At 29.5% G+C, this 14,111-nt stretch overlaps 1 protein-coding gene across 6 annotated transcripts in view; it reads left to right on the top strand.

Moving 5' to 3' along the window:
* The window catches only part of LOC100197590 (adenylate kinase 9), a 91,578-nt gene that overhangs the window by 21,219 nt on the left and 56,248 nt on the right, over positions 1-14,111 (top strand). For 5 of the 6 annotated variants that reach the window (XM_065793393.1, XM_065793395.1, XM_065793396.1 and 2 more), the window contains 2 exons: positions 3,620-3,672; positions 3,827-3,923. In XM_065793393.1, coding sequence (XP_065649465.1) covers positions 3,620-3,672; positions 3,827-3,923 — 150 coding nt within the window. Of the gene's footprint in view, positions 1-3,579; positions 3,673-3,826; positions 3,924-14,111 lie in introns of all 6 variants that reach the window. The other variant, XM_065793397.1, reaches the window with a different exon arrangement.

The following is a 14,111-nucleotide window of genomic DNA, read 5'->3' as shown; positions in this document are numbered from 1 at the left end:
CAGACTTTCTTGCTCTTTGTGAGATTAATTTGAAATTAGCTGTTTTGACTTCGGATCTGAGTGTTGATGGCTATTATCCCTGATTGATTCGCAAAGATTGCAATAGTCACACGCTTGGCCATGATATATACGTGCATATCAATTCACCTGTTTGTTATCAGGTTTGAATCCTCTGACCATTCTTTTAAGTGCTTCTGTTTAGCACCTCTTTACTCAATCACCTTTCTTTTTTTTCTTTATCATTTCTCCTTCCTTTATTTTTTCAAAGCTGTACTCTTTTTGCTTTTATTTCTGATCAAATTAAACAATCCCTTTTTTTTTATTTATCAGCCAATGGTTTTAATGCTCATCACATCGAATGGTTTAGCTCCATTACCACTAGCCATGCTGGGAATAAAGCTCATAATTTTTTTATTTCTCGATCTCTTACTCAAATAGTTAACTTTGTGACTTTTTTAGACAACCCTAATTACTTATCTTTACTATTTGATTTTTTTTTCTAACCTTAGCTTGTGCTCAGTTTCTTGTTCATTCTTCTTTGGGTGGTTTGAACCATGCTATGATCTCACTAAAACTTCCATCTTGTACTTCTTCTTCAGACTTATAATAACACTTTTTGTTATTACCTTAAAGTTAATTGAGATTCATTTTTTGATTTTCTTTCTGATGATCCTTGGACTAGTGTCTTTTGTATCTTCAATGATAATTGCACCTCCATGTGATCTCCTGAATTTAGGCAGGTTTAGATTCTTTTATTTCTTTTTATTGATTTTGAGTTAAGTCTCATTCTATCCTATTGTTTCATTCTGTTGTTTCATTCTATTGTTTCATTCTATTGTTTTATTCTATTGTTTCATTCTAATGTTTCATTCTATTATTTCATTTCATTGTTTCATTCTATTGTTTCGTTCTATTGTTTCATTCTATTGTTTCATTCTATTGTTTTGTTCTATTGTTTCATTTTATTGTTTCAGCCGCTATTTCTAATTGTAATCTTTTATATTTTCCACAATAACAACTTCCTTTAGAAGAAACATCTTTTTATTATTGCAAGAAGTCAATGCAAAAAAATCTGATTCATATCTCCATCATTTTAAGTTGACTAGATTTCATATTCTATGTTAGAAGTCCTAGATACCTATCTACCTAGATACCAGAGAAACATGTTAATCCATTGTTAGTTAATCCAATTCACTCTAGCTTTCATTGGTAAAAAGTTAAGTTACTTCTCTCTTAAACTTATCTACTGCTTGTGGCCCAGACAACATTCCTGTCAGAATCCTACAAAAGTGTTCTCCTACAAAAGTGTTTTAGTCCTACAAAAGTGCTCTCCTAGAAAAGTGTTTTAGTACTACAAAAGTATTTTCCAGACCTCTTTTTAATACTCTCTAAACTATTTAACAAGTGCTTATCTGAATCTTGTTTTTTTTTCCTGCTGCAATTTTTAATATTTCTGGAATACACTCTGACCCCTCCAACTATCATTCTATAAGACTTCTCTCTAGTATTAGCAAGGTATTTGAGTCTTTAATTAACAAATCTCTATTATCTCATCTCAAGTCTGAAAACTGCCAAGCTTGAGGCTCTGTCTCATTGTTTTACAAAAACTGTATTGGCTACTGCTCAAACAAGCTTTTGAGCAGTAGCCAATACAGTTCCATTAACCAGAACTCCTTCTAGCATAACTCATTATTCAGCAAAGTTACATCCTTTTACTGCATCTAAAAACCATTTTCATGCTTTAAAAACAATTATTCATCTGTGCATTTTCGATTATTTTTTTGTTTCTAAAGGGTGTTTGTCAAATCTTTTTATAAGAAACTTGTCTGATTGTCAAGGAGGCATTTAATCATTCATTTAGTTATTTTGAGAAGTTTTATTACAACTCCCTTTCAACCCTATAACTCCAAAATAGGGGACGAACTACACGCTGCACAGAGAAACAAGTTAAATGTGGTATATCAGAGACATGATGGGTATAAAACTTGGAACTTATTGCTTTTAAAATGTTGTACCACTACACCACTTCTACATTAGACTTTTTATCCTTTTTTATTCTTTTTTATTCTTTTTGTATATATTTTATATATAAATATATATATATATATATATATATATATATATATATATATATATATATATTCCTTTTATATATACTTTTATTTTATATATTTTATATATAATATATTTTATGTCTTTTATATTCTTACTTTTACATATTTTTATTTTTTTCGAACTTAATTATTGGTTAAAATAAAATCCTAAATATCTCATTTCCTCTGTGCACAACCTTATTAGAAATAGTTTAAAAACAATATTAAGTCTATTTTTCCACTGATGTAGCCTTCCTGAATCCTTTCAATTATTGCGGTAGTGGTATAATGGTAGAGTGCTCACTTAAGCGAGAGGTTCCGAGTTCGATTCCCACCATGTCCCTGGTAGTATTGTGCTCAACTTGTTTCTCTGCGCAGCCTTGTTCGTCAAGGTTTGTGTTTTGGAGTTATGTGTTTGGGAGAGGGTTATAACCACAAGTAGCCTCCTCATCTGTAGTGGCCTTTTTGGCCTTGGGGAGGCGAATTGCAAAAAAAAAAAAAAAAAAAAATTAATTAGGGTGAGTTCTTTGGCAAAACTTAAAGCTTCCTTCCTAATGTGTCCTTTCCTTTTCCTTTTTTCCTGATCTGCTAACAAGTTCGGATACTTATGTGTGTTTATAAATTATTTGTGTACAGCTTTATCAGCAGAACGATGTTTTTCAACACCTGTCTTTTTTCTCTGCCTTAAGTTGATTAGGCTCATACTTACTGATTATGGTTAAGTTATAGTCTGCATTTTTTTCACTGAATGCACTTATTTAAGGCTGAGGGGAGACTACTACAGACGAGGAGGCTATTATTTTTTAATTTAATTGTTACAACCCTCTCTTAATTCTAGATACAAAATAGGAACTGTAACAAGTAAGAGTGCTGCACAGAGATACAAGTTAGTTGTGGTAGTACCATGGACTTGGTTAGGATTAAATTTAGTACTTTTACATCACTCTCTTATTAGACTTGAATTGAACTTTCATGTCTTCACTGAACTTTCCCATAAGATTTTGCATAACACTGAACTTTCCAATAAAACTTAGCGTAACACTGAATTTTCCCATTAGAATTAGCATAACACTGAACTTTCCCATAAAACTTAGCATAACACTGAACTTTTCAGCATTTTTTTAATGTTTTTTTTTAAATAAGAAGTTTTTCAAATCTTCAAGATATTTTGTTTAGATTGCCAGGGTTGTCTTCTTTTGCATAGATGCCATGTTGATATTTTTACTGCACTACATTTTAATATGTTTGATTTTTTATTATTATATTTTAAATGTTATGCAGTGCTATGGAATCTTTATTCTAAGCAAAGCTTTGAATAACTGACAGGTTTTTTGTCAAGATGAACAAAAAATCACTTAAATATTAAGAGTTTTAATTAACCGCTGGCTCAAATAACTAATGGATATTTGCACTAGTTTGTTGAGAAAAATCAATGGGAAATGATAATTGCTTTAAAAAACTAAAAGTTTACTTTTTTTATTTTCAGTGTCTGATTCAATACTCTATGCCATTCATTTTATTTTCAGTGTCTGATTCAATACTCTATGCCATTCAAAGTGAAAGTGAAAGTGGAAAAAAAGTAAGCTTTTATCTAAAATCATAAAAAAATTTAAATATTTTTATCTCTTTAATATTTTTATATCTTTTAAAAATATTTTTATCTAAGTTATAAAGATTTAATATTTATTAAGTAAAAAAATTTTTTTATTTTTTTTAATGCATTTTATCTATAGGCTCATGATATTTTAGCTAATGGTGGTGTTGTGCCTGAACATTTATCACTGCAAATTCTTTCTGAAAGGCTATCCGCAGCAGATGCTTTTCACTATGGTTTGCTAATATTTTTAAAATTTAGTTTCTGTACAGTTTTATTTCTTTTACATTATTTGTAGGTGGGTCTGTGTAGTTTATAAAATTATAATTTGTATATATACATATATATATATATATATATATATATATCAGGACTCAAATTAAGCGTATCGCGATCGCGAATTGCGATTACTTTTCGCACCTTCGTGATTAGTTTTTTCTTAAAATTTGTTTTTTCGCAATCTTTCTTTTTTTTCGCGATTATTCTTTTTTTATTTTAGAAGATTGATACTCTATTCGCAAATGTTTAGTGTTCTTTTACAGTATAAAACTGCATTAACTTCTGTAACGATAATTTTTTTTTTTTAAAGCGGAGCATAAAGTAAAAGAAAGAAAAATAAAAGATTTAAAAAATCAATTAGCAAAAATGTTCAAATGCAGGAAAAAGACCGATTGTTTAAGGAAGGAAAAATTTATAAAAAACAAACGATTAAATACCTATTCGAATCAAGAAATAAAAGATTTTGATTGAAAAAAGAAATAAAAGTTAATTGATTGAAAAGTCACTTTCTTAACTCGAATTCTCAAGGGCTTTATTCCGATTTAGCTCATTCATTATGAACAAATTTAATGGTATTTTTATGAGTTTGTTTTGTGAAGAATAGTGGAAGTCAATATAGACTCTAAATAGTTATTGAAAAAACCTTTAAAGTTTGTTAGTACACTTGCTAATTTTAAATTAATAGCAATAAATGGATGCAAATAAGGACCGCAGATGCAGATTATCTCCAAGTAAAAAGTGGGAAAAACATTTTAGTTGCAAGTTAGAATGCGATTTAAATGGAAATGATGTTATAAGATTAAGATGCAGTTTATGTAAACAATTTGAAAAACAAATAAGTCAAACAAAATTGTTTTCCATGACCTGAATCAAACCAGGAACAATATCAATAAAAAAGATTAACTGGCATCGCACTTAAGCAGTGCGCAACATAAAGAGGCCATGGGAATTCATCAACAAACAACATTAGGTTCAGTTTCATTATCTAACCATGTTATTCATGATACTCCAATCAGGTGTGGTTTACGTAAAATGTCTGTAAAAGACGCTGACTCGTTACGGAAAAAAATTAACTGAATGTTTAAAAAATTGTAGATTTTACTTTGTTCTCTGTGATGGAAGCACAGATTCAGCTGTATTCGAACAGGAATTGATTTACATTCTTTATTTGAAAGTCCGAAAGTACAATTCTTATCTATTGAAATGGCAGAGAATTCTAATGCTGTTGACCTGAAAAAATGTATAACAGACGCTTTTACAAGAGTTGGTATTACTAATTCTTATAAACATCTTTTGGGTGTAAATCTTGATGGAGCTAACGTTAATCTAGGAGCTTATGCTGGTTTAGGCGCATTACTAAAGGAAGGTTCTCCTTGGCTGGAAGTTGTACACTGTTTTAACCATCGACTTAAACTTGCTTTAAAAAATGCATTTTAAAATTTATCTGCCTTCAAAACTGTTGACAAACTACTTTTACAACTTTATCACTTGTATCAAAAGTCACCAAAGCGCTACCAAGAACTACAAGGATTAGCTGAAGCTTGGGGTAATAGCGTTCCAAAACCAACAAAAGCATGCGGAACTCAGTGGATTGATCACAAGTATAAAGCAATAAAAATTGCTTTAGAAAATTGTGGTGTGTTTATGACGCATATTGAATCATTGGCTATAACAGACTCCCAGGTAGCAAAGAAAGCAGAGTTAAAGGGTTTTTTAAAGCGATGAAAAAATGCGTCTGTACCTATTAATTTATCAATATATCTTAATGTTTTATCTCCCAATTGGCGTCTGAGTTTAAGTTTTCAGAACAATATTCATGATCCAGTAAAAGCTGTAAGAAGAGTTCAAGAATTTACATGGACAATGGCCAAGCTGCAAATTCTTCTAGAAAATTCGCTAGACAATTTGCTTGATGATACAAGTGTTATGACCCATTATAAAAAACTGTCTAGAGATATTGAGACAATTGATTCAAAGCAATGTTATCAAAGTATTGCACTTTCTCAATATACCGAAGTTAATAGCCATGTTCTTGACCAGGACAAGCTAATTATTGCAAATATTACCATATGTATGGAAGGCTGTTTTTAATCTCTCCAAAAATCACCATTGTTTATACATTTGGTAGCTTTACTTGACGTTTATAACTGGTCGTTAAATGTGAATGATGGAACTTTTAGCGATAAAGCTATCGGTGAAGTTGTTGAACATTTTTCTGAATTTTTAATTGGTATAGGATGTTATTTGAATAATATACTTCATGAGTGGATCGTTTTAAAAGCATACATGTTTCCCAATAAAGTAACAATCAAAATGAGTATTATTTGAAAATTTGCGAAATTGTTTTTTCCAAATCAAATTTGGTCAAAGAATGCCGAAATATTCTTGATATTTTTGAACTATTTTTAATTTGTCCTTTTACAAATGCGAAAGTAGAACGAATGTTTTCATGTATGAATTGCGTAAAAAATGACTGGAGAAGTTGTCTTAGACGAGATCTCTTAGAATCTCTACTTTAGATAAGTGAAGAAGGTCCTGAGATTGACAAATTTGAACCTGATACTGCTATGGACGAATGGTATAGTGATAAAGTTAGACGATTGTCAGCAAATTTTCATCGTTATCCGGAAAAAAGAAAAAGAAAGTGAGGAAAAACAGACATTGATCTAGCGACAGTTACAATATCAGATTTGGAAGAAAGTGAAAGCGAGGAAGAAAATTGTGACAACTTTTAATTTTATTTTAGCGCATTGTAACCCCTTAAAATTAAAATATTAAATAATAACTTAAATATTCTAGTTGTTTTAAACAGTTTAAAATATGTAAATAAAATAGAAAATGAAATAATTAATTAAAAGAAGATTATATCAAGTTCATTGATTTTACAAAAATACAGCCGTTAGATTTAATGCAATATATTAATAGTAATAATGTAAATTTTTAACTAAAGCTACTTTACAACCGCTGAACGTAAATGTTATGACATCTTATGCAAAAATGAGACTTATTATATATATTATTATAAATAAGTTAAAATAAATAATGCCCTGTCCCCTCCGGCGGGAGTGGAGGAGGGGTTATGAGCAACAAAAAAATCGCAATTAGATTCGAAAAAATCAAAAAAATCACGTTAATTCGAGCCCTGTATATATATATATATATATATATATATATATATATATATATATATATATATATATATATATATATATATATATATATATATATAATATATATATATATATATGTATATATATATATATATATGTATATATATATATTTATGTATATATATATATATGTATATATATATATATATATATATATATATATATATATATATATATATATATATATTATATATATATATATATATATATATATATATATATATATATATATATATATATATATATATATATATATATATATATATATATATATATATTGAAGTGGTCCAAAAAATTGAAAGGTGGAAAGTTAAGTTAGGTCACATTTGCTCTTGTTCTATTCTCCAAATGGATCATTTTGGCCAATTTTAGAAAATTTTTAAACATAACTAGGGGTGGCGCAATTTTGTACAATAAATGTTGTTGCAATGGAAAAAACAAGGAATAATTGAAAATTTAGTTTCTTTAGCAAGAAATTGTTACAAAACAAAAACGAAATAAAATATCATGGCTTAAAGAGGTTCTAGTTATTCTAAACTTAATTCACATATTGTAATGTAATGCATTGTTTATTTTGAGACTTTTTCAACAGGCGCTTTGATGGGTTTGGAAAGGCTTTCCGATAATTGCTGACAACCTGCAAGAGGTATTGCTTTTGCTTTTCATCTTTCGTTATCAAAGATTTGAAGGTCTGGGTTAAAGCAACCCCTCTCTCCACACAGTCATTAACTACTTTCATTTGCCTGGCAGTTTCCCTGAACTGATTATAAATTGGATCCATTTGCTAAAGGTCGCGTGGCATTAAGAGAACTTGAGCCTTCTCTGCTCCGTTGTTGAAGAGAAGGTCAAAAAGGTGAGATGTTCGGCTTGTAACGTATGATTCCAATGGGTTTTTTAACTTGAATGTTTTGCCTTCAATTATCTTTGGTGACGTTTTCTTTTTGGCACGTTTAACATTCTGAACCATGGTGACTTTTGTATGAACATCAATGCAGGGGTTGAAAAAAGCCAAACCAATCAAATGCTCTGAAAAATACCATAGGTGTCTTTTGAAGGCTGTCATTGCTGCATCTCTAACAACATCCTTGCAGGTATAATCGTTCAAAAGTCTCAACAGTCTCAAGTCATTATATGGGGCTCTTTCTGCCAAGCAAGCTTCATGCCAAAATTTTCCATAGACTAGAACAACAAACAGGCTGATGTTGGTCAAAGCTTTTCTTTCATGAGCAATGAGAGTCACTTGATTTTAAAAAAGAAGGATTTTGATGGAATAGATGCCCTTTGCTATCCACCTAGCATGACTCCAGGTGCTTAAAATCGCACTTCTTTTTTTGGGTAACCACCAAGAAAGATGAGGCGCAATTGTAGAAGCTCGTCCTAGTTTGGAAAGCTTTTTTTCTTGGCATTTGTGGTGGCTTTTTACAGTTTCTTTGTAGTATGCAACCATTACATTGCGGAGATCAGTCATGGATCCACTGAAGAGTATTTCATCAGCAACATCATATTTGCTTTGGTCAAATGTTGGTCATTCTTTTTGAAATCGTTTGTCTAAACCTACATCAGGTCCAGTGGTAGCTCCAAGATATATGGATGAAAATACGCTGCCAAGCATAACTTCAAAAACATGGTGGCAACATGCTATCCACACATGGTCTTTCTTGAGAGTTTTTTCAATAATGGTGCAGGCTCCAGATTTTAAGCCAGTGTTTGAGACTGTTGTATTGAACCCAAGCCCACGTATTTTGTCTTTGAGATGCCAATTATCCAATAGTTCAAGGCAGGTACTAGCTTGCTCCTTACCTGTTACCTTTATGATTTTGGGAACCCCAAGTAGCTTTTCTTCTCCAGCTCCAGGAACTAGGATTGCAATTCTGTCTACCTTTACATTTGTCTGGAAATATCTGATAGGAGTTTTCCATCCCAGTGCAACAGAAGTGGTACCTGGGTCGAATATGATTTTTGGTCCACAACTGCCTTGGACTTGCATGTATCCATTTTAGAATGGCGGATAGTGCTGCAAGAAACTGTAATGCTATCCAGATCATATCCAAGGGCTTGAACAGCTGCAGGAATAACATAAGTAGCTTGCCGATCATTAATGTTAACACGGTCAAGTGTAAGGTTCAAGTCTGGAGTCAGAATGTTATTCCTTGCCCTTTTTGAAGCTGAGTGAGGTAGCCTTGTGGAAACGTTGAAAGGTTCATCATCATCTGCTCATTTAATTTTTTGAAATTCCTGTTGGGCTAAATGCTTATCCATACCTCCAAAACTGGAACTGGGGAGATCTCGCTGGGATACCAGAAACACTTTGTCTTCCTCATTGTGCATAATCTTCAATGCATCTGATCTTGCAACATCAAAAAGTTCATGTAAATCATTTTTGAAAATTTCCTCTTTCATTTTATATCTCTCGAAATTTTTTGTGCAACTTTTTTTAATGACTTGTAGACATTGATTTGAAAGAAGTCTGGAGCATTCCAACTCTTTGGTTGATTTTCCAATTAACCACTCACTCGCAGAACTTCCTGTTGTTGGAGCTTTTGCCATTTCTACCTAAACAATGAACCAACAACAATTGCCTAAAGTTTATCAGTTCTTTTTATGTTATAGAAAACTTCTGTTTCATGCAAACATTAAAAAAAATGAATGATTGATTGAAATAACCTAGTACTACTACTACTAGTCTACAGAATGATAATTTTTAGTTTAATAATAACAATTTTCAGTTTGAACAATGAATATATAAATATTTAATTTAATTTAAAAAAATATGATTTACCTTGGAATCTTTGAAGAATTCAAATTAGAGACAACTGCCTGTGATATAATAATTAATTATTAAATTATAATTGACGTAATCAATAATCAATAATCATATTAATAATAGTGGAGACTCATGCAGGAAATACAAATATGAGAAAAAGTGAAAGCAACTAAATGTTGACTTAAATAAAAATTAAGTAAGCAAAAAAGGTTGCTATACAAATGATATATTTCTTTTTAAAATCTCATTTTACAGATTACTATATTAAATTTATTATAAAATTATTATATTTATTATATTTCACATAAACTAAAACTACCATTACTTAGTACTTACCCACACGCTTAAAATTATTAGGTTAAAATATATAAAATGAAACTACCGAACAAAAAATGAAATAACTTTAGATAACCAAAAAAAATTGAAAAATAATATTTTTAGTGTCCACTAAAATTGTTCAACTTTGCTCCACCTCTAAATATTACTGAATATATCTCATTTTGGCTTAAGGACTCCTCTCATGTATAGAAACAAGAGCAATTATGACCCAAATTGATATTAATAAAAAAGAGTTTAACACAGTAACTTGGACCACTCTAATATATATATTAGTGATGTACCAATAGCACGTTTGTGGCAAATGCCGATACCAATGAATTAACTAATTATTAAAATTTTGAAAGTATAAAACCATACAACTTTAAGTTGTGTAAATTTTTTCATGGAATCAGTGGTAAACAAATACTTGGACCCAAATCAGATCCAAACCATTATTTTTAAAGATATTAGAAAAACTCAGTTAAAAAATAAACATTTTTTAGTTTTTTTTTACTACGAATAAAAAATTTCAAAAAATAAATACAATTTTATTTTTAAAAGTTTTTTATTTCAATTTTAAAAAGAAAATGGTACTAATGGAAAATGGTATAAACAGTTCACTTAGAATTCTTTATTAATTTATTAGTAATTTAGGTATCTAAACAACAATCATATAGAAATATAGAAGGCTATACTTGAACACATAGATAACAATACTTAAATAGGATACTTTTAAGTTTAACAATATAACAACACAACAACACAAAATAAAATTATTCTGAAAACAACATTATGGTAATAAAAGTATAAGTACATTCAGCAGTTAAATTAAAGCTTATAAACATCATCTTAAAAATAAACTAATTTGCCTGTAAACTAACTCAAAATTAAGTATTTCTCAAAAATACTTAATTTTGACTTTAATTTTAAGTTTTAATTATTAAGTAATGCATAGAATTTAGTTTGCTTATTATTTAATTATTATCATAATGCAGGATAAAAATATTAAAATGTCATCGGTTGGAAAATGGCTAGAATAATAAAAAAAAGGCCGATGCCGATACCAATTGTGCAAAAAGTGGCCGATTAAGCCAATTAAGTCAATGTCAATTAATCAGTACATCACTTATATATATATATATATGTGTATATATATATGTATATATATATATATATATATATATATATATATATATATATATATATATATATATATATATATATATATATATATATATATATATATATATGTATATATATATATATATATATATATATATATGTATGTATATATATATGTATATATATATATATGTATATATATATATATATGTATATATATATATATACATATATATATATATATATATACATATATATATATATATATATATATATAAAATATATATATATATATATATATATATATATATATATATATATATATATATGTATATATATATATATATATATACGCACACAGCTATTCACGAAAGTTTAAACGATTACAGAGTTTTCAGATCTTATCTTTGGTTTTTCTTGAATAAAAATCTAACGGAAGTAGATATCAAAATAATTTTTTTTTCCAATTTGGTAAAGAGGTTATTTGTTAATAGAATAAAAAAAAGAAGGTTTCGACTCATAGCTTTTACTCAGAAATTTCATTAAAAGATAGGTGATACAAATTAAGAGGTGTCACAAAAGTTTAAACAATTTTATTTAGGATCAATTATTTGCTAATTAATTGATAAATCTGGTGCAAAAATTTTTTTAATTTTTAAATAAAGTTAAAATGAGTAGTTTACAATCGTTAAAAATTCATCACAACATCATCAGGCAGCTTTTAATTCATTAAAAATCAATTGAGTTTTAAATTAAAATTTCAATTAAATTTTCAATTAAAATTTTCAATTAAAATCAATCAAAATGAGTAGTTTACAATCATTAAAAATTCATCACAACATCATCAGTCAGCTTTTAATTCATTAAAAATCAACTTGAAATATTGTAAATTTCAAATTAATTGCAATTGCGTGCAAATGGGTCGAAAATCAGTTTCTAGTGAGATCAAGTGGCAAGTTATTGGTATGGCGAAGACAAAAAATTACACAAACATTTAAATAAGCAAAATACTTCACATTTCTGAATATTGCCTTCGAAAAACTATCAAAACCTGGGAACTTATCAAGGACGTCTCTGACATGCTGTGTACTGGGAGACCATCTAAACTCAGCAACCGTGACAAAAGTGGTATATTCAGAATGAGCAGAGAAAACCCCAGACTCAGCTACAAAAAGCTAGCACAAATCTTCAACGAGTCAAAAAATAATCCAAAAGTTAGCAGAGAGCTCGTGAGACAAACATTGTTGGAAAAAGGTATTGGACTGTACATAGCTGCTAGAAAACCTATTCTTTCAATCATGGATAAACGTAAACAACGAGTGTGGTCCAAAGAAAGGCTGGACCACTGGTCTGTAGAACAGTGGACAAAAGTTATTTGGAGTGATGAAGCTAATTTTCAAGTCGTAAACCACAAGGGAAGAATCTATGTCAAAAGATTTGCAATTGAGAAATATTCAGACAGGTTTTTGCAACATCGTCGACAAGGCGGTGGAGGTTCGGTTGGCATCTGGGGATGTTTTTCTCACAAAGGTATAGGCTTCTATGAGCTGTATGAAGGCGGAATTAATCAATACACCTACAAGAGCACATTGGAAACGTGTTTAGTTCCACCACTCAGACACTTGTATGGCAGAAGCAAGCAATTAATCTTTCAACAAGACAGGGCTTCAGCTCACACAGCTCACTCAATCAAAGAATATTTTTTGAAAAAAAAGTTCAATGTGATACCCTGGTGCCCTAGATCACCAGATCTCAACCCAATTGAAAATATTTGGTCTTAGATCAACAATCAACTGACATACCATGAAATTCAATCAACTCAGCATTTGAAGCAACTTTTGAATGAGTACTGGCTGAAGGTACCTCGTGTGATGTGCATGAAATTAGTTAAATCTATGCATAAACGAGTTTATCTTTGCTATAAAAACAAAGAACACTTTAAATATTAATTTTGCTTTTTTTTTTCATTTTTTGTTTGAATGTTGCAATTCGTTTAAACTTTTGTGCTTCTTATTTTTCCTATATGATTTTTTGTAATTGCTTTTTTCTAACTAAATATTAAAATTTTTATGGTATGTTCATATTCATTTTAAAGCTTATTACTTTTTCTTTAATAGATAAAAAAATTAATCCGATATCATTTTACAGTTTTTTTTTGTTAAACAAAAACCAAACATACTTGATAAAAATTCTGCAATCGTTTAAACTTTCATGAATAGCTGTATATATATGATTTAAGTATATTGACATCTTGTATGAGAGTATAGTTATATAAACTACTCTAAAACATCAGATAAGGGGTCATCCATAACTTACGTCATGTGATTAGGTGGAAGGGGGTCAGGGTTTACGACGACTTGTACAAAACTTGCTACTTAAGAGTTACGATTTTGTGACTAGGGAGAAGGGGAAGATCAGAAACTGTTTAAAATTGCGTGACATAATTTATGGACAACCCCTAATATGAATTCTCTCAATGATAAACAATTTATTTAAAGTATTCACTAGTTTATAAGCGCTGGCATCATCAGCATATATTATAGTTACAAAATTGTGACCGTTAAGTAACAACAAAAAATTAAGATTTGACGTCAGCTTTATAATGGTACTATTTTACATTCCAAAAATTCATTTTTACTTACTGTCAGTTGTCTAAATTAATACCATTGTACATTGGAGAACATTGATGTTTTTATCCAAGGCTTCAGGGACTTTTCTATCAAATTTTTTAGCCTCTGCTTTGCTTTTTTCTCATTCTCATGTCCTCATTG

The sequence above is a fragment of the Hydra vulgaris genome, chromosome 03 (genome assembly GCF_038396675.1).
Source record: "Hydra vulgaris chromosome 03, alternate assembly HydraT2T_AEP".
Lineage (NCBI taxonomy): Eukaryota > Metazoa > Cnidaria > Hydrozoa > Anthoathecata > Hydridae > Hydra > Hydra vulgaris.
The sequence above is the reverse complement of the archived record's forward strand: the minus strand, read 5'-3'. Positions and strand labels throughout refer to the sequence as shown.